Source organism: Exophiala bonariae (genome assembly GCF_035927105.1).
Source record: "Exophiala bonariae strain CCFEE 5792 chromosome Unknown scaffold_2, whole genome shotgun sequence".
Lineage (NCBI taxonomy): Eukaryota > Fungi > Ascomycota > Eurotiomycetes > Chaetothyriales > Herpotrichiellaceae > Exophiala > Exophiala bonariae.
The window spans coordinates 670,251-689,194 of record NW_027042477.1 but is presented as its reverse complement, the minus strand read 5'-3'; the positions used below and the strand labels follow the sequence as shown (position 1 = coordinate 689,194).

The following is an 18,944-nucleotide window of genomic DNA, read 5'->3' as shown; positions in this document are numbered from 1 at the left end:
TAGACGCGGGCGAGGTTACTATTGTCGGTTCGGGTAGTTATTATCTTCGGATGTGAACAAGGACAGGATGAATAAGTTGCTGTGGAAAGCTACAGCAGCGTATGGTAAATAGGTCTCATTCATGAGGTGAGTGAGATCGATCTCCTGACCCTCCTCAAAACGTAATGAGTTCAAGGGAAGTAAGATATCCAGATAATCCTGCTAGATAATAGCTCAAAACATAGGTGTCAATGAAGACATCGCCTTTTGCCCCTAGGTTCGAAAGGCAACCTCAAGGACGATCCAACATATCAATGGCTTCGTCCTTCTCCTCCTGCGTTGGCCGTGTGGTTGGCAGAAAGCTCTTAACCTCGTCTCTCGCTTTGAAGCCACCTTCACTTTTATCCTCTCCTTTCTCTGGCCACAATACCTGCTTTTCATAAATCGCCTTAATCATGCATCCAACAACAAAAAACCAGACAAGGATGAGTAAACAGGCCATGACACAACCAATAACCCTGATAGCAGCGACATCGAATGCCTTGGCGATGGAAAATGTTGCGGAGGTCAGAGCTGTCTGGGGGAAAATGAAGCTGTACCATGTCATCGCAAATTGTGTTCGGTGCTTCGCCCGGAGACAATCGATGTTAGAGAGCAAGCTCACAAAGAAGAACCACCAGGCTAGTCCCCAGAGCCAGAGGCACATCCAACTCGCAACGAGTCGAAGAATCTGAGCGGCAAGGAGGCCGGGAACGTCCAGAAAGGTGGAGTCTGGTGTTCTTGCTATTATGTGATGAAGATTATTTGCCATCCCGAGCACACCGCTGACGGTGAAAGCCGATGGACCCACCGAGACGAACATGCCAGGTCTCAAGGCTTCTGCTGGTAGCTTTTGCGTCATCAGCCGATATACGAAGGCTGAATAGATGGTCAGTGAGACCAGGAAGCCAATCCCCTGAATGGTGAAGCCTCCAATGATGATCTGGGTAGCCTGCCTAGCATTTGGCAGCTGGGCAGATAGTTTGGCGGCGTGGGGACCGATAATCAGCAATGGATAGGCCGGAAATATCCAAATTGGCGTCATCCGTGCGATGGTGAAAGACTGTGAGGACCACAATATTAAATATATGCCAATGCTCAATATGAAAGCAACGGCAGCATCAATCCAATATAGGACGACAACAGCATGATTGAGCCAAAGACCTGTGCGATTGAACCCATATTCGACAATGTTGATTAGAATGGTTCCGAAGGCGACCGCAAAGGCTGGGACGAACAGCGATTCGGTGGGATGAGTGAGGCTGGCCCAGAACGTGTAGGGGAAGAAATAGAACCGACAAATCATCATAGCCCAGATTATGAGGTAAAGAACAATATTCAACAAGAAGATAGCAATTCCAATAGCACGTAGACCATGAAACTGGTATGGCACTGTCGCTTATGGTTAGCTGAGCCGCCATCGGACTCGATGTCACAACTAACCTGAATAAAGAACGCTCGCTATGCCACCGGTAGCCATGCAAAGCGTAAACCATGCCCAGGTAACATGCTTTATCCTCTGCTTCCAAGTGAGGTGCTTGGGTTTCTCGTCGTCCGTTGGAGGCGGCGTATTTATCGGGAACATATTCGCTTGACGATCTAGCTCAGACGCGGCGTCTTCGCGGCGTCGTGCTGAGCTGCGCTGATCGAGAAGTGTATCGTCCGAGTTTTTTGGTCGATTGGCTGGATGTCCTGGGTCTTCAATGGTAGGGGTTCTCCAACCATCGGGCCGAGACGAGCGAGATACACCCAGCCAGTGCTCATCATCGCCATGATTCGATTTTGCAGTAACGCGGGATCGTGACATAGTCAAGGTCTGAGCCTAAGAGCGATGGAGTCTGCACTTTTGTTGAACGCGGCTTCTCTTTCAGCTGGCGGTAAAACCTTGATTGAAGTTCCCAGTAGCGGCAAGAGCTTGGAGCAGTAATAGTCATTGTGGGAAACTTACAACCAAACCATGTACTGTGGGCGAGTTCTTGTCGCCCTTGAACGTGTGTAAGGTACTACAATGACAAAGGGACGCGCTCACCTTATTCAAGATTTATGTAGTACCATGTTTTGAAATGCTGCGGCGAAGGTATGGATCTATCAGGCTTATCTTTGTTGTTCGTCGTGTCGCAACATTTTCTGACGAAAGCCCAGTGCCGAGTTGTGAGTTTTCCATCTGGGCCTTACGCGTTGCGGGGCTTCTGGGTGCCGCCATTCCCGGTGCTCGCTGGCAATGAGGGTACTCCCGGAGCTGAATCTTAGGTAATGCGTCAGCCCGAGAGGGCGTGGATAAGTCATCACATCAAAGGGGTAGTTGAATAGATGTTTACCCTCTCATCTCAGGGGTGTCTCATCGCTTCTGAATAGGAAATGCATGAGATGCGGTAATAGGATCTTCAGGCATTCCTTGTGTCACATTCACCTGTGTATCCGCACCCGAGAATGGAGATATCTCACGTGGTAAATAGGCTGTTGATTGCACCTATTGGACGACTGATAGGTCTCAGCGAGGATGATTTCTTTTGTGGGTCATATTGTCAATAGCTCGAAATTTTAGTGTATTTTGCACCACAAAATGTTCACAACTCTGCACAGGGTGCTAGGGCTTATGGTCTAGGGGTATGATCTCCCCTTCGCATTCATTTGTGATTTGGGGAAGGTCGGGGGTTCAATTCCCCCTGAGTCCACGATATGTTTTTGTCCTCGATCCTGATAGATATCTGAGATAGATATTGTACCAGTTGTCAACGGAGAAATTGAGCATTTTTTTGCACTGTAAAGTGAAAGGCAAGCGCAGTGGGAGTAGGAGAGCTTGGCATCGCTGCGTCTAACAAGGAGTGCACCTAATTTGAAGTGCCTAGGTATCTAGGTAGGTAGAATTCCGAGCATGGGTTATGAACAATAAACAAGGAAAAGTATTAATTAATGTTTCAAGTTTTCAATAGAGTTGAACAGTTGAGGAAGAGATACTGGTAAGGAAAGGACACGGTAGGTCTACAAACATTGTGACTTGGGTGGTTGTTGCAGCCTTGGCTACAACGAGGTGACACAAACCTTGCCAGAGGTGAATTAAAAGTACAGTGCACAAACATTACAGGTCGCATTATGGTATGGCGAGGTATTCCAATATGTATTTGAATTGACCACTAAGACCAACATGAATACTATCTGAACCAGGTACGTCTTCCAGGAAACGTGCTGTGAATCCACCTCCTACAGTGTACCAGAGAAGTGCTTCCCAGAAGCCCAACATACCACAGGCGATGTGATAATCCCTAAAAGAGTGATAGTACAGATAGAAACCTACAGTCGAGTTTTACAGGTGTGAACGCCGAGTTTTCTTCACCAGCGGAAGGAGGGTGAGGTGAAGTTGACATGAATCCGAGCAGGAGAAGCCAGCCAGGGCATAAGCCGAATGAATATTGTACTGATGGAACACGAGTTGAAAGCGGCAGGGCTGCTCTCGCTAGCTAAGTTCGAGAATCTGGTATGGACAAATCAACCACGTCCTAAACTACCAGAGCTGTTTAAATACCAAGTGAGAACTCCACGCCAACATCAATCTGGCGAGCCATCTTTACAATCTTTGAGAAATCAACGGCTTTCTCGGCGGCCTCTTGAAGATCCGTAATCGAGAAGATCTTTAGGCCTGAGTTGTTGACCTGCACGCAGAGTTAGTCATTGTCAACTTCCCAACTCGTCATGGGACTTACCAATTCAGCAGCCTTTTCCATATTTGTGCCCTGCAATCTGCATACGATAGGCAACCGTAGGTTCATTTGCTCAACCACATTGATCAAACCCTGTGCAATAGCATCACATCGCACGATACCGCCGAAAATGTTGACAAAGATTGCTGTCACCTTAGGGTCACTAGTAATGAGAGTGAATGCGGATTTGATGGCTTCCGGGGTTGCACCACCACCAACATCCAAGAAATTGGCCGGCGATCCACCAGTGAGTTTGATGATATCCATAGTCGCCATGGCTAGACCGGCGCCATTGACCAGGCAGCCAATGTCACCATCAAGCTTGATGAAATTGAGGCCGTGTCTGCGAGGAGGTTAGCACATCACCGTGTGGCATCATGTCCAAGTCTCTTACTCGGCAGCCTTGACTTCATCGGCGTCTTCTTGCGAAGTATCTCTCCAGCTGAAGACCTCCTTTTGTCTGAATTCAGCATTGTCATCGAAACCAAGCTTGGCATCCATTGCCAGCACTTGATGATCACTGGTCTCGCTCAAGGGGTTGATTTCAATCTGTGTTGCATCCTTCTCGATGAAAACCTTGTATAGCTTCTGGATTGTGTTCTTTGCATCTTCGATACATTGCTCGCTGAATCCAAGTTCTGTAGCAATGTGTCTGGCAATATCATCCGTCACACCCTTGTTGATGTCGATGTTGGTGGTGATGATCGCCTCGGGGGTTTCCTTGGCCACGGTTTCAATGTCCATTCCACCTTGCGATGAGGCTACAATGACGGGGCTCTGGGTGGATCGGTCCATGAGGATGGCTAGGTAGAATTCTCGGCGGGCAAATTTGCGTTCGCAGATGTAGACCGAGTTGCAGATGCGACCTCGAGCACCAGTTTGCTTGGTGACAAGCTTATGACCGATCATTTGACCTGCAAACATCTTGGCTTCTGTCGGACTGCAAGTGAATCAGCACCGAAAGACAACTCTCTTCAGCCAGAAGGCCAACATACGAGTAAATCACTCTGACACCACCTTTCAGGCCATTGTCAAAGGTTCCTTTGCCTCGGCCACCGGCCAGCACCTGGGCTTTTATGACCATATCATCTCCGCCTAGCGAGCGAGTTAGCTATGTTCCAGACCATCATTATCTAGATGTATGTGTACCAATCTTTTTCGCTATCGCTTCAGCTTCTTCCGGTGTCTTTGCAACCTCGCCAGCCGGCACTCCGATCCCGTATTGCTTTAGGAGATTTGCGGAGAGGTATTCGTGAATGCTGAGGTTCCTCCGTTGTGTTTGCTGGAATTGGATCGAGCTCCGTACTGGTGTGTTCTGTTGGTGAAGGTCAGTATTGTTCCCTTGCAACCTGGCAATCGCTTGTAGATGACCGACCTTGACGCTTCTAAGGGCGGAGCCCAAGCTGCGGCTGCCCAGTCTATACATGATGTCCACAAATGCGCCAGTCAACTTGGTGAAGGGTGCAAAAGATGGAAAATGATTGTTGAAATGGTGCTGAACGGCTGCGGATACTGGGGCAGGTTACTGAGATCCAAGTTATCGAAAACGGGTGCAGCCAGCTTTACCCGCGGTTGACAATTGGCAGGTGCAGCTTGATCCCGAACGACTCCAAAGCAAACCACGACCAAGCGAGCAAATCACCAGCCGGCCCGGAGCATTTAGCGCCATGGAATCTTGGCATCCGTCGCCTATCAACGCCCCATTGCCTGCTCCTCAATCCTCCGATTGTTTTGCATTTGATGTAGATGTTAACCCGCCTTCGGGTGCTTCTATATTGAAGATGTATGCGGCAATTATGCTACTACTCCTCATCTGAATTGGGCGTTCCATGCTGCCCAATGGTCTTTGGCCGCGGGTTGTCGGACCAGGCCCCATCTCTGAAGCTCTTTCACTTCATTCTCGACAACTTCCTCAGTCCCTCGCCAGATCTCGAAATCTATGATGGTGCTACACATGATGGTAAGAAAGCTTTCACTGGTTGAACACGGGTGAATGAACGTACCATTTCTTCGTCTCGCTATCCCATAACACGTTGCGCAAAGCACAATCTACAGGCTCAATCCCATTGGCATAGATCGACCTACACAAGGGATGTTAGAACATCTCACAAAACGCCAGAAATAAACCGGACTTACCGGAGTGCAACCAGAAACTCCTTTATGATGACTTCTCGCTCCTCGGTCGGCATCCCCCAATAATACAGATTGTGCAGCGAATCGCCAGGCATCTTGGTCATTACGGTGAAGTTCAGGTATCCGCCGGGCAGGGGACCATTGGAACCTTGCATGACTTGCTTGTAATGTACCAAATGCGGTGCATGTTCGCTGCTAACGCTGCGAAACATTTCGAGTGCTTTCAATTCAGCCCTTGTCGTGGTGCTTGATACTGCCTCCATTTCTGCTGCCGGGTCGCTCTCTTTCCCAGGGAGTCTATATGCCATGTCAACCTCCGAAACATACCAGTCGGCTTGAGGTCATGGTACCGAGCTTTAATCTTCATGATATATTCTTCAGAGCCTTGATCTCCAAGGTCGATCCGACTGCAAGTGAAAACTATTCGACCCTCGGCTGGAACTCCATCGTGGCAGCCTCTGAAGGTTGTAAGAGGCCGTAAGAGTTTATAAGATGCGCCCCCAGGAAATTCCACCACCCTTTCTATGAAAGCGGGGATGATCATCTCCTCGTTCGCCATTCAAACTTGTGGGCACAATGTCAGTCAGTAATGTCAACATCCAAACGTGAACCCCGAAGCCATTGGTGGTAAATATGAATCAAGACAAAGTTTCTAGAAAGAAAGTTCTTGGTCGAGACAACGAAAAATGAGTTACGATCGTGGCCTTGAAGAATATAAAATAGTGTATGGCTCCGCAGACCCGATGCCTGGAGACTGACTTCAGGTTGGGGCGACAATCGGGGGAACGAGCATAAGCCAAGGAAAGTCAGACGACTTATTCCTTTTCGGGACTTGGGGTGATGCCGCTTGATTTCATTCTGTTCAAACAGCAACTGCTTGGATGGTATGTAAGAACATTGGTACCAACGCACTTCACACTGCTATGGTTCTTCTCACGATCCGGCGTGCCGATCCGTCTTTCCTGCTCTCCTGGCTTTTGGAAACCGAAGATAACAGTAAGCTGATAGGATGCCGATTAAGGCTACTATGCTTCAACAACCTCAACAACTTCATCCTTCAATGCTTCAATCCATTCATCGAGCGCGAGTTCATCGGCTAACACGCAATTGTGGTCGCCCGGATCGCCCCCAAATATGTCCTTCTTAGCCGTCTGTATCAACCTGCAGAGTTCGGCCCTGTTCTCGAAGTCAACACCATCTTCCATAACGAAAAGACAGAATTTTTGAGTCGTCTCGGGCCATGTACGAGGCTTCTTCACTATCATAGCCGCAACTTTGGAGTCATCCACAAGTTGGGGAACGTCTAAGGCCATGAACATGGCTGTTGCTGTCGCAGTTCCTTCTCCTGGACTGACCTTCCAATGACTTCGCACCTTCTCAATGAAAGGCCTCTGTTTAATGACAGAACTCGTAGTGTTCAGAATCGCCAAGCAGAAATTCTTGAACCTTGTGTCTTTGGCCCCTGACCTGGCTTGTACCCACTGGAAGTGTGCTGGCTGCCGACTCGACTGATCGAACCTCAGCCGTAAACAAGTCTGTCCCAGTGCCAGGTTAGCAGACATCCCACGACTTATCCAGCTCACAGCGTTGATTGCTGTAGTGAAACATGCACATTGTTGAGTGTGACAATGTCGTGGAAAATTCGGCAGGGCCACGGAGTGCTGTGAAAGGTCCTTGAGAAGCATCAACGACTTCCAGGTACACGCAATGACAAGTGTCTGACGTGAGATCTGCCAGTCTTGCCTCCTGATTGCGGAGCGGCTGAATATTATTGCCCGGACCGGGACAGGCGATTCGTGTTCCTCAGCAGATGTCCTGGACACGATATGATTTGTCGTCTGAATTGCCAGCTCGTTATCGAGAAACATCATCAAGAGCTCTTCAGCAATGCTATCCAGGGCTCGCTGCATCTCGAAGCTTTCAAGGCAACTCTTGAGCGTATCCAGTTCTTCTGGGAGATTCAGTGACACAATGTCAAGGTAAACAAGATCTGTGTGTCTGATGGTCATAAGCCTGGTCCATTTTGGATCATTCACGCTCTTTCCGATCCAACGTGTCCAGCCCAGCAGGTTATCGTGCTCCATACCACGGCTTGTTTCTGTTCCAACATGGCCATTCGAGATTCTTCCCTGTGGTCGGAAGTTTTCCACAACCAACTTTCTGTTGTCAGATGCCTGATGAGGGATGTGCTGGAGCAACTCGAGCTCACTCGGGCTTCTTTCTGACAAAACGGAAAATCCTGGAGTCAGCCTACGAGAATTTAGTCGACCCCCAACCAGACATCCGAGGACACCAGGTCGATAAACATTGTAGGCCCAGCTCTGCAGATATTCGATGATCAGGAGCAATTGCAAAGCGCCATCTTCAGACAGTATTGTACCATGCCACAAGTCGATGACTCGCTATATCCGAATCAATTCCTTCACATGTTAGGAGCAGATGTAGCAACACTTACTGTTTGCGCCTGCTCAGGAACAGCAGCGTACAAACGCCATTCGTCCCCCTTGAAAGCGAAAAACCATACGAGGCACTGGAACTCGACCCCTGTATCTCTTCGCAGGTTCTTCTGGAGCTCGAGACATGTTCGAAGAGCAAAGGCAGATTGGCGCTCGATGCTTCCCCAGCTATCTGGTGCCTTCTCCGACTTGGCCTCTAACACCATAAAGGGATAAAGAACGTTTGCAGGTTCGAACGGACTATGTCTTCTCGTGATGAGTGGGGCATACTCTGCAAACGACGGCGTTTGGCCCAGTCCGATGACGGTATCAGGCATTTGCTTCTTCAGACCAGCTTTTTCAAGGTCTAAAACATCCTCGTGGATGATTGCCTTTTCCAGCTCTCGCGAGAATTCTGATTGAAGTGTGTCCTTGCTGACAGCAGCGTCAACTGCATGCCGGTATGCGGGGTTTTGAACTCACACTTTGATTTCACTCAACTGCAACTCGCTGCATAAACACGGTCGCCGTCTGCTAATCTCTTTTTCAAGTCTCTCTCGAGCGTCTGCATTGACAGGCATGGCCTCAGTATATGGCTTCCACCTGAATTTATAGCAACCCGAGCTGCGAATTCTGATTTAGTGGCGGTCTCTCCAAGGACAGGATCTTGATTACCACAAAGCACTCTGAGTAAACGACTTGAAGACCTTCTCTTCAGTCTCTTGTCTCCATGTCCTCTCATTCCCATTTCTTCTCAGAGCACTCCTTGCTGCGTGGACAAGTTCGGTGCTACCACTTCTGAGCTTAGCTACTCTCAAGTTATCTTCATTGAATGCTTTGCAGTACTCGGACTTTCGGATGATGGATGTCTGAGAGATGATCCTGAAGAAATGGGCATATTGCTCAGGCCAATCCTCAGGTTGAATAGGTCCTTCAAAAATGATACCATATTTCTTCATCAACGAAATATATCCGCTCCTGTCCAACTCAGGTTTACTGTTCTTCGCAGGGGAAGCCATCAACGAATATCAGAACGACAATCACCAAAAGCAACAATTTGTTCGATTCCAAGTTTCAATTAGTTGATCATCTAGTCTGGTTGACCCGACCCATTTCCCTGGTGGGCAGGCTCCCCTGGGGGCCAAAGGCCAAAGAACTCGTCAAATGTTCAAGGGTGTTCTCAGGCAACTCGTCACGGATGTTCTACTCCCAGCGCGTACAGCACATTCGAAGGTTGGAACCCCGTCCTGCGTTGTCCAGCAGGGCCTTCCCCTTAGCCTAGGCGACGAAAAGTACTAAGGCAAGGCAAACGCTATCTACTAGCCCGATGTGCAGCGGGTCATGTGGCTTACAAGGGCTCAGGTCCAGCCCCCTGGATTATGGTTAGGTTCGTTAAAGGGAGTCATTATCAGATACCAGTCCAGGAATCATGACTAATCTTTCAAATCCGAAGTACTGTAAGGTGCCATGTTACAAAATGAGTATAGAATTGACCCATCCAATACTTCATCTACATCTAGGCTTTGTTGACGATCTCAAATCACTACAACAGGTGCCAAAAATTCCGGCATCAACCCACAAGGCTCTTCCTGCACAAAGCGGTTACAATGAAAAACACGATCTGCTGCTGGGTAGCGTATAAGTCCAAGTCCGATCGAGAGTTTTATGTGAGACTGCTGATGAGCCACCTGATCAGATTCATCCCCATATACCATCTCTTTCTTCGAGAACGGAGTGCCTGGAGGGGGAAACTTCACCATGAATATATCGGTGCTAAACACCAATCTGACTTTGATCTGCAATGCTAACTTGAAGATTTCTTCTAACGCAAGAGCTGATCGATCCAACCTGCCGATAGAGTCTTTCAACATGAATCCACTTCTGTGTTGCGATTCCAAGAACGGTAGGATGCACCTTCTCAGGCGTCGACCCAGCGAGGCAGCTCTAGCTGGTATCAAGAGGTTTGCCATGCTTTCGTCGTCGCAGGCCACTTTGTGGGTCGTGAAAGCGGCCTTCTCAGCGAGACGCCGATCTGCAGTCGAGTTAGCTTGTCGATACAGAAGTTTGATGAGAGCTTACTCTGCGCAGCAATGAGAGTATGATAGCTAGGGCAAACGAGACACCCTCTTGCAAGAAGAAATCTGATATCATCCTCGAACACCCATTTGATTATAGCAACGGAAACAAGAGAACAAAGAAGCTGGCCCAAGCTAACTCCTTGCAGGACATTGCAGCACTCCTGGAGTCTTTCCTTATCTCGAGTAAGGCCAAAGCAGCCCTGAAGGAGATTGACAAAGTCTTCGTGGCCTATTGTTCCTATGACTTCAATGTCAAGTTCAATCTCATACTCCCACAGAAGCTCCCGAATTTTGCGCTGAATGATCGCCATGTCCGCAGCCACCTCAGAGGCATTGACGACTGCTGTGTCTTGAAAATCTCCTCGTTGACCACACAAGCCCATTGCTCGACAAGCTGTCAAATCCTCACGAAGCTCGTCAATCTCCCGTAGCAGATTCAGCTCCGAGTCATCCTCATCGGTATCAACAACCTTCTTGAGTTTTGTTGAAAGTATTGTGACGGACTTTTCAAATTCGCGGGAAGTGGCTTGTTCCTGAAGAAACCTTTGCCGCCAATAGTCGATCTCGCTCCGGTCTTGCAACGCTTGAAATTCCATTTGGATGCGAAGTTGAGTGGTCAAGTCGGTACTCTCAATGCACATGGTCTGTGTGGTTCTATGGCTTGCCATTCTCACTCCAGCCCGATTCTCTGCAATCATTGAACGGCCACCTACGCGTTCAGTACTGATTGGTGTCGGAGGGGCTTCAAAGATAGTATTTGGAGATTCAACAGTCTCCTCCACAGACGAATGATATTCTTCACTGTCCATTATTTCCACCGCAATGACGCGTTCGCGGCCGCATGGCTGAGGTGTGGACGGTCCCGCTTGGGTAGATATGCTCCGACTCTGTGCTCTCTTGTTAGCTAATGACCAGACTTGACCACGCATACTACCCACGTTTCGAGTGATGTTAGGAACCAGAGAAGAATTGACGGTTCTACGGCTACGACGCTGTCGCCGCTTGTTCACACTTTTGTTGGTGAGCTCTGTGGTTGATGTCTTCGTCGGTGTCTGTGCCTCGTGACGCGCCGGTGTACAGGACAGACTTCGCAGGACTCGGGTCCGACGCTGGGGTTCGTAAAAGATTTTCAGATCTTCTGCTCTGGATTCGACCCATTTGATCGATTCTCTTCTCATCCCTGGTAGACATTTCAGACCGAATTGGTAAATTCGTTTGTATGATGATAAAGGTTGCCTTGGATCTCTCCAGTGATCGAAGTATAGCTTGAACTTATGATCAACAGAATCGAGTTTAACCTTGTATGGCTGTTTGCAATTTTCGAGGTGCGCGACAACATCTTTGGGGAAACGGCTTGCTGGGAGTCTGGCATTGATTGAATATTGCAGGTAGGCCAGTAATTCAAGGCCACTCTCCTCATACAAGAAACTTGACGCTGGCTGACCAAAATGTACAGAATTGCTCAGGTTTGCTCGCAGAACCTGTTGTCGGGTTGGCTCCATGTTTAATTTACAAGCAGGAAGGTGATCAGGTGCCTCCGTGTGAACACTTCGTAACATCGTTGGGGCGCCGCAGTCTGGAAAAGCCCAACCTTGCCTCCTCACATTTCTAACGGTTTCTCAGCGCCTCCCCAGCAACGTCGTTGAGAGTCAATCGAAGTCACCTTATCAAGCCATCCGCTCTACTACAACCTAAGATAAGCGCCTGTTGCCTATATATGAGACATTTCTAATGGTTTGGCTCCATTGAAAACCCTGTCAGTGCGCCTGGGGGACCCGGAAGGTCGCTTCCAGACCTTGCTAGCGTTCTCAGCCTGACCTCCCCCTGACCGGCTACATGGCCCCCATCCCATAGTAACCCTACAAGGCAGACAAGTTTGCCTTGCCACAATGGTTGCATGCACCTCGTTACGGGTGTTCTAGGAAAAGTACGGATAGTACCTCTGAGAGTCGATCAAGATAATCTCTAGCTGATGACCCCGTCAAAGTCTGCTCTTTCTAGGTCCTACGGTAATCGTTTCGAACTAAAGACCATCTTTCTTGGTTCAAAGTGCCTGCTCGAGGTAACCTTTAAAATGAGTGAGCTGTCGGAAGAAGTGTTCGTGAGACTTATGCCGGCTCAGGATCATGTGGATGTTGATATGATTGATGCCCCTGCAGCATTCAATGGTAATTCGAACCACGCTGCTCCGCTCCAAGCATCAACCCATATGACAGAATCAACGTTTGTAGATCAAAGCGAGCCTTCTATTGCTGTTATTACACCACCAGTGGACACACCGTCCAAGTTCATCATCGCTGTGGATTTTGGGACCACTTTCTCCAAGGTTGCATTTGTCTGCGTTGATCCTGAAATGCGAACGCGACTGATAGGGCCCGATTCAATCCACTGCATCGATCACTATCCAGATATACCAATTGGGATATCAGCGAACGCCTTCACCACCAATACGTCCATACCAACAGAGCTATGGTATCCTTTGCCAAAAGCCAGAGTCGGCCCAAGCAGTTTGCCAGAACCTATCCCAGTTGATGACGATTCCGACAGTTCCCTTGAACGAGAATGGGCATCATCGACGAAGGAGGACTCCGAAGTCAAAGACTTTCAACCATCAACGACACAACCCACGAGATTGGTCCGCCCAGCACAAGTCTGGGGTTACGCAGTTCAAAACAAGATTGTGCAAAATGAGGGAGATTCTGTCGACTCCAGGCATATCACACGCTTCAAGTTAATGCTGGATGAGTCGGATGTAACCCAAACCATCCGACAGGCGATCTTAAATGATGTGAAAACACTCAAATCAGCGAAAATCATCACTCAGCCTGTTGATCTCATTACCGACTACCTTACACAACTATTCCAGCACACAAAATCACAACTGGAACAATCTCACGCTCTTCGCGAAGACAGCTCTATCGAGCTTGTGCTGTGTGTGCCTACTTTGTGGAGCGAAAAGGCATGCCGTACGATGCAGATTGCGATTGCCCGAGCTCTAGAGGCTTCTACACTGGCAAAAACGGAGCAGGGGAGCGTTGACAATCTCTTTCTGGTGACCGAACCCGAAGCAGCAGCAGCTTTTGCCTTATCCGGTAGTCGGTCTTTGACTCACAAGCGCGATACGATTCAAATTCTTGACTGTGGAGGTGGCACGGTTGACGCTATCACTTATACTGTGACGCAGACCAATCCATTACGTTTACGGGAGGTTGTGCCTCCAAAAGGGGGCACCTTTGGATCAAGTTTCCTGAATGAGAGGCTGACAACCCTTCTAAGCACTCGATTATCAGGTGTTGAGTTACTGGGCAACAGTGGATCGCTGGATAGTATTATCAGAGCTGCGGTCGTGAACTGGGAGAACGGTATCAAGCGAAAAATAGATGTTACAAATAAGGATCAGTACATTGATTCAATACAGATTTACGGGCTTAGGGCTGACCCAGCCCGGAGGTTCGCCAAAAATCGGGTTTTGCTTGACAGGAAAGAACTCAAAGACATATTCAGGGATTCTCTAATGGGAATTACGGATATCATGCGAGGTCAACTTCGAGCAGCTGACGATAAGGAGCTTACTGTTTCGAGAGTACTTCTCATTGGTGGCTTCGGGCAATCTCCTTCTCTTAAATCACATCTCGAGAAAGTCCTGTACAAAGAAAGGAACTATCAGGACCTACCAATCCAACTTGAAAGGCCAGATTATGTCGATTCCGCCGTTGCGCGAGGCGCCGTTCTCAGAGCACTGCGTAAGGAGGATGGACCTATCAGGATCACTAGAACGAGCTATGGCGTCCTCCACAGTGAATACTACAACAAGAGCGACCCGAAGCATCAAGGCTTGAGAGGAACAAGAGATCCTGCAGATGGCCAACTTTACATCAAGGACACTATCAACTGGCTAATCTTCAAGGTAAACACATTTTCCAGGTAGTCCTTCTCTCTGGTATAATCAACTCACACACAGGTCACAGGACGACGTGTTGCCAGCAAGACACGAGAAATGCGTTAGTTCTCGTCACGTTTTCCGAAAGAACAGGCCACTTATTTGTGAAGAGGTTCTCTACGTATCAGGACGGAGACATGAATCTGGGTACCGCAAGACTCACGAGAAAAATAGAGGTCAGTGCTTCTTTGTACATCATACCTCGTCTTCGTCTCCACGAATCTGACCCATGTACTGCTATTCTAGGTGCCGAAGAAGCTGGGAGGATCATCGTGGACTTAACACCACTCAAGGCAGAGAACAAGATCCAGCCCGAACGATTCCATGGTCCTGGCGATAAGGTGTACGAGTTTTACGAGGTCGAGTTCGATCTCTGGTTGATTGTTGAAGGCCGAAATCTGCGATTTGAAGCCCGTTCCCCACAGGAGCCACATTCTGTTGAAGCCTCTGCGCAATTTTCCATCGCTGCAGGTTTTGTCCCTGGCACGGTTTAGCTTCGGCGATGCATAACGGTGGAGTCGAATTATTTTGATTCGATAGAGCTCGCCTCGAGGACCTTGCTCTATGTCACCGAAAGGGGAGATTGCTGTGTGTTCATGGAGGTTGGGTAACGGGTAATGTGTGCGTCCAGCAACGAACGCGAGACCCGAAAGCCCGGTCCTCCGAAATACTTAGTATCTAGCAAAGTGCGCGGAGTGGCCAGCCTTTGGTCTTGATCCACCTTGGTAAAATTATAGTCTCTATAAATTCAGTGGTAAAATACTAGTGGGGATGTATGAAGGCCATATAATGCTGTGCTCGTGCGTCTTTAAGTTTGCTAACTGACGACTCACGATCTAACATCCTGCTCTTCCAACCACCGATCATCAATCATCAACTCAGCCATGGCGGGCCGTCAAGATCAAACCCACACCACCGCAGACTTTAGCCGGGTGACCTCCCCATCTTCATTCTTCGAACGTCGTGTCTGTTATTAACGTCAATTTGGTGGCTACCGTCGAATCGAAACCACTATCGAAGTGGTTGAAACCGTGATCCCATTTAGCACAACGAAGAGCGACCGACTACCGGAAGACCCTGTTGGTAACATCGATACGACCATAGAAGATCTTCACGCCACCGTTCAGAACCTTAACCAGGTCCTCGGTGAGGTTAGAGAGGCCACCGAAGGTATCCACCAGATTCTTCTCGAACACAGCACGAGAATACAAGCTCACATATTGGAGTTGCGGGAAGTGATTTCAACCACGCAAGATTACAACAACGGAGACCTGGACATCAACGACAACAACCACGACAACCTACAGGATTCAGACCACCGGGCACATGGTTCGGACTCAGAAACAGACACCTCGAACAAGGAGTCGGTGTATTTGTGGTATACCTTTAGTAGTGAGGCGTCAGATAAGTCATGGTCCAGTGGCGTTAGTGATGGCTCCGAAAATTCATCGTCCAGTGCAAGTGGTGATGACTCTGAGGACTTGTCGTCCAGTGGCAGTGAGTTTCGATGAGGTTCAATGGGTGAGATATGCTTGATTATATGATCAGACAGGTATCCTCATCAATGTGCGACACATGGGCTGTGCAAACGACCTCTGAGACGGTCATGGCCGCTACGATGTTCGTTGAGTCTGAGCATCAATAGTTTGAGAACGGTGCCTTCTTTCTAGCGGATGATTTTGTACTATGTGGAGCACTGGAGTATAAAATAAGCGGCCAGTCCTGCCTTCCAAAATCAAAGGCGAAGCAATCATCGAAATATTATGTCGTTGTTGCGAAAGGGTGCCGAGAGTGCTGAAGTGTATCGAGTACTGCAACTCCGTTTATAGCGGAGCCTTGTCAATAGGAAAATATCCATCATCTTGCATAAGGCTTAACCCGCGATACTTCGGGCCGAAGGCCACTCAAGATTCAATCCCTGCGAAAGTAGAGCTTACAACATTCATTGACGCCGGCGTTGCAATACTTGGACTGTGGTAGTTGCGCGATGTCGCCAGATACGTGTCTCATGAGTTGCAGAAGTAAATCTCATAGCCCTTGCCCTCCACCTGTTGGAAAAGTAGTCACGGCAATTCTGGCAGGGCTTGAAATAGTCACCCAGCAAGTAGAATGATACCATACGATCATGCTCATAGAGTCATACTATCTCAAGCCTAGGTGGCTTAGATCTGCACTCGGCTTCCGTCCTTCAACGAGCTCACTCACAACAAGACCGGTCCCAAGACTCAAGGAGATCCCCCACGGACCATGGCCAGAAGCAATCCAAACTCCGCCATCACCAACCTTCAAGTCTCCCAGTTGACTCTCCTTAATCTTTGAAACGATGGGATTCCCACTCCGACTGACTGGCCGGAAGCAAAGTCCTTCCCTGACAGTCTCCAAATCATCCTCATGAAGCTCAACCCCCTCCTTTGCCAACCCAGTCAACTGCACGATCGTCGCACGCACAATTTCGATATTCTTGGGATCGATGAGATTCTTCACGTCCGTAGCAAGCTCAGGCAACGGAAGCTTACTGTCGTTGAGGCCACCCAGCCATATCTCTGATTCGCCGTTGCGCGCCAGACGGGCGTAAGCTTCGGTCGCGAAGTTCCAATGGCGGGTTGGCCCGGCATAGATCGAGTAGCATAGCCAATTATCCTTGCCTCCAATATTCCGTTTATGCGGATCAATGAAAGGAGTTGTGTATCTTGGCGATTTCACCGCGATGCTGTGTCCAGCTAAAGGATCGATGGGGATTGTGATATTGCTGTTAGGAAACAGCGTCTTGAACACGCGTGGCGTCCATGCTCCGGCCGTGAGGATGATTTTCTTGCATGCGATATCTTCCACTTCCTCGCTGTTGCCAGAGCGCACTTTCAGGCCGCAAAGAATACCTTCGTCATCCTTCACGATGTTTGTTGCTGTTGTGCCTAGATGCAGTTGTACTCCAGCTCTGGTCGCCTCCCCCAAGAGAAACTCACATAGCTCTCGCGGCTCGACCTGCGCGCATTCTTCAGGCCCAGCAATCGTTTCTACTGTCCCACCGGTCTGCGGCGTGAAGACAGCGGGCGATCCATCTGGGTTAACAACATCACCTCTCCTGACGCCATTCTCCTCCCGATCAAACTCGGAATTGGTCCTGACCTCATTGGCCCGACTCGTGCCTTCCAGTATCCAATCGCCCGAACTTCCTTTCTTCTTGCTTCCATGGACGCCTACGTCATCAACGCTGAGACTGTAGGCGTGGCTGCCTGCGTATCCCCATTTTCTAGCGCCGCCATGTCGCTCGGCCAGCTCACAGTGGAGGCGGAATGATAAAGCTCCAAGATCCTCAAGGTGGACGTTGAACCAATCTCGTGCGAGGAAGCCGCCAGCATAGCCACTTGCTGAGGCGAAGAGTTCGGGCGAAGAGTCGATGATATGAATCTCTTGCAAGTCTGATGGTGATTTATTCAGAGAGAGATAGTAGGCTGTTGATAGGCCTATGATGCCTCCGCCTATGATGAGTATAGACATTATGACCGTGATGATGACTTCCTTTTGGGCGATGATATCAACCACAATCACCCACTACCTAGGACACGCCCTAATCCGCATTGTGACTAGCGCCTGGCGTAACGCTAGAGTATTAGGGTGCCCAGCCACCCTACTTTAGGGCTTCTTAGGCACCCTATCACCTGTGGGCTATGATAGCTACGAGTACTCGTAGGTGAATATCGTGGGCTCGCCGACCCGTAACGTCTAGGGGGGCCCCCAAGCAATCCATTCACTTCAAGTTGCTCATAGTCCCCGACCTGGGCACTTTATCGAGTCGATTCATCCTGTACGCCTAGTTGAGAGCCTCCTCGTATAGTTCTGGATCATAATCCCGCATCAGTCGTGTCATAAACAAATACCAGTATCATTGCGCCCTCTTCTCATCATTCCGACGACGAAGAGCACGCCAAAGAGACCCTGTTCGTTGCTCGACGTGAGGACCAACCCAGAGGCATTGTTGCTGAACGCTTGACTCAAACCTCGAGCCCGACAATTTGTTCTACGCCTATTTTCCCATACCTCGGATGCCTCGGAGCGGAAGAAATGTACCCCTGCTGCCAGAGTCTGAGCAAGAATATACATCCGCGGCGAAGGGCCCATTGGGTGACCTCTACGTCGATCCATGAATTCTGTAAATTCCGTAATCGACCGAGACTATTGGTGAATAGAGGAGGAATAGATTTCAGTGTAGTTTGGCACCTAATCATCTTCCTGATGACCTCCACTGAATGGAAGGATGAGGTGGGACAGTCCTTTACAACTCGACCAAAATACCTACAAGTGAGGTTTTTCAGCGTCCAACGTCTCCCACGATCTCTTTAAACACTCCTATGTGCTCTTCGCTTACTACGGCCTACACAACGCAGTGAAACAATAATAGAGTAGTGGCTGAAGATTTCAGGCCCCCTCCAAGGCCTTGCATAAAGCAAGAACCATGATGGGGAAACGACATACAAGAGCAAAGAAGGACAATTTTGAGAGTTTTCTATGTTACTCATACTCACACATTCTTGGAGGAAGTGCTTTCTGTTGCGGTTCACATAGGCTCAGTACGAGAAAGGACAAAAGGACAAGAACAAGAACAAAGACTGGAAGGATTGCTGGAACCATGCTACTCATACTC

General features: G+C 48.9%; 8 protein-coding genes and 1 non-coding gene across 9 annotated transcripts; 3 read left to right on the top strand and 6 right to left on the bottom strand.

Moving 5' to 3' along the window:
• Positions 1 to 271: 271 nt before the first annotated feature.
• On the bottom strand, positions 272 to 1,825 carry LTR84_004762 (uncharacterized protein; the record flags this gene model as incomplete). The annotated part of the gene is made up of 2 exons (XM_064848336.1): positions 272 to 1,410; positions 1,462 to 1,825. 2 exons carry the CDS (start codon positions 1,823 to 1,825, stop codon positions 272 to 274), a joined length of 1,503 nt encoding a protein of 500 aa, XP_064710960.1.
• A 783-nt stretch (positions 1,826 to 2,608) lies between these two features.
• Positions 2,609 to 2,693, top strand: LTR84_004761. The gene has a single exon. It is a non-coding gene; the product is annotated as a tRNA-Ala (tRNA).
• Positions 2,694 to 3,533: 840 nt separating this feature from the next.
• Positions 3,534 to 5,142, bottom strand: TCA9 (Succinate--CoA ligase [ADP-forming] subunit beta, mitochondrial; the record flags this gene model as incomplete). The annotated part of the gene is made up of 6 exons (XM_064848335.1): positions 3,534 to 3,668; positions 3,720 to 4,059; positions 4,111 to 4,656; positions 4,712 to 4,811; positions 4,866 to 5,031; positions 5,092 to 5,142. The coding sequence occupies 6 exons, from the start codon at positions 5,140 to 5,142 to the stop codon at positions 3,534 to 3,536; spliced, it is 1,338 nt and encodes a 445-aa protein (XP_064710959.1).
• Positions 5,143 to 5,525: 383 nt separating this feature from the next.
• LTR84_004759 (uncharacterized protein) lies at positions 5,526 to 6,112 on the bottom strand (the record flags this gene model as incomplete). Its single annotated transcript, XM_064848334.1, has 3 exons — positions 5,526 to 5,664; positions 5,720 to 5,797; positions 5,853 to 6,112. The coding sequence occupies 3 exons, from the start codon at positions 6,110 to 6,112 to the stop codon at positions 5,526 to 5,528; spliced, it is 477 nt and encodes a 158-aa protein (XP_064710958.1).
• A 762-nt stretch (positions 6,113 to 6,874) lies between these two features.
• LTR84_004758 (uncharacterized protein) lies at positions 6,875 to 9,303 on the bottom strand (the record flags this gene model as incomplete). Its single annotated transcript, XM_064848333.1, has 4 exons — positions 6,875 to 8,251; positions 8,305 to 8,719; positions 8,768 to 8,908; positions 8,960 to 9,303. The coding sequence occupies 4 exons, from the start codon at positions 9,301 to 9,303 to the stop codon at positions 6,875 to 6,877; spliced, it is 2,277 nt and encodes a 758-aa protein (XP_064710957.1).
• A 516-nt stretch (positions 9,304 to 9,819) lies between these two features.
• Positions 9,820 to 11,864, bottom strand: LTR84_004757 (uncharacterized protein; the record flags this gene model as incomplete). Its single annotated transcript, XM_064848332.1, has 2 exons — positions 9,820 to 10,316; positions 10,364 to 11,864. 2 exons carry the CDS (start codon positions 11,862 to 11,864, stop codon positions 9,820 to 9,822), a joined length of 1,998 nt encoding a protein of 665 aa, XP_064710956.1.
• A 572-nt stretch (positions 11,865 to 12,436) lies between these two features.
• Positions 12,437 to 14,796, top strand: LTR84_004756 (uncharacterized protein; the record flags this gene model as incomplete). The annotated part of the gene is made up of 3 exons (XM_064848331.1): positions 12,437 to 14,269; positions 14,324 to 14,363; positions 14,549 to 14,796. 3 exons carry the CDS (start codon positions 12,437 to 12,439, stop codon positions 14,794 to 14,796), a joined length of 2,121 nt encoding a protein of 706 aa, XP_064710955.1.
• Positions 14,797 to 15,186: 390 nt separating this feature from the next.
• On the top strand, positions 15,187 to 15,813 carry LTR84_004755 (uncharacterized protein; the record flags this gene model as incomplete). Its single annotated transcript, XM_064848330.1, has 2 exons — positions 15,187 to 15,271; positions 15,323 to 15,813. 2 exons carry the CDS (start codon positions 15,187 to 15,189, stop codon positions 15,811 to 15,813), a joined length of 576 nt encoding a protein of 191 aa, XP_064710954.1.
• Positions 15,814 to 16,444: 631 nt separating this feature from the next.
• LTR84_004754 (uncharacterized protein) lies at positions 16,445 to 17,800 on the bottom strand (the record flags this gene model as incomplete). Its single annotated transcript, XM_064848329.1, has 1 exon — positions 16,445 to 17,800. One exon carries the CDS (start codon positions 17,798 to 17,800, stop codon positions 16,445 to 16,447), a length of 1,356 nt encoding a protein of 451 aa, XP_064710953.1.
• Between the last annotated feature and the right edge of the window lie 1,144 nt (positions 17,801 to 18,944).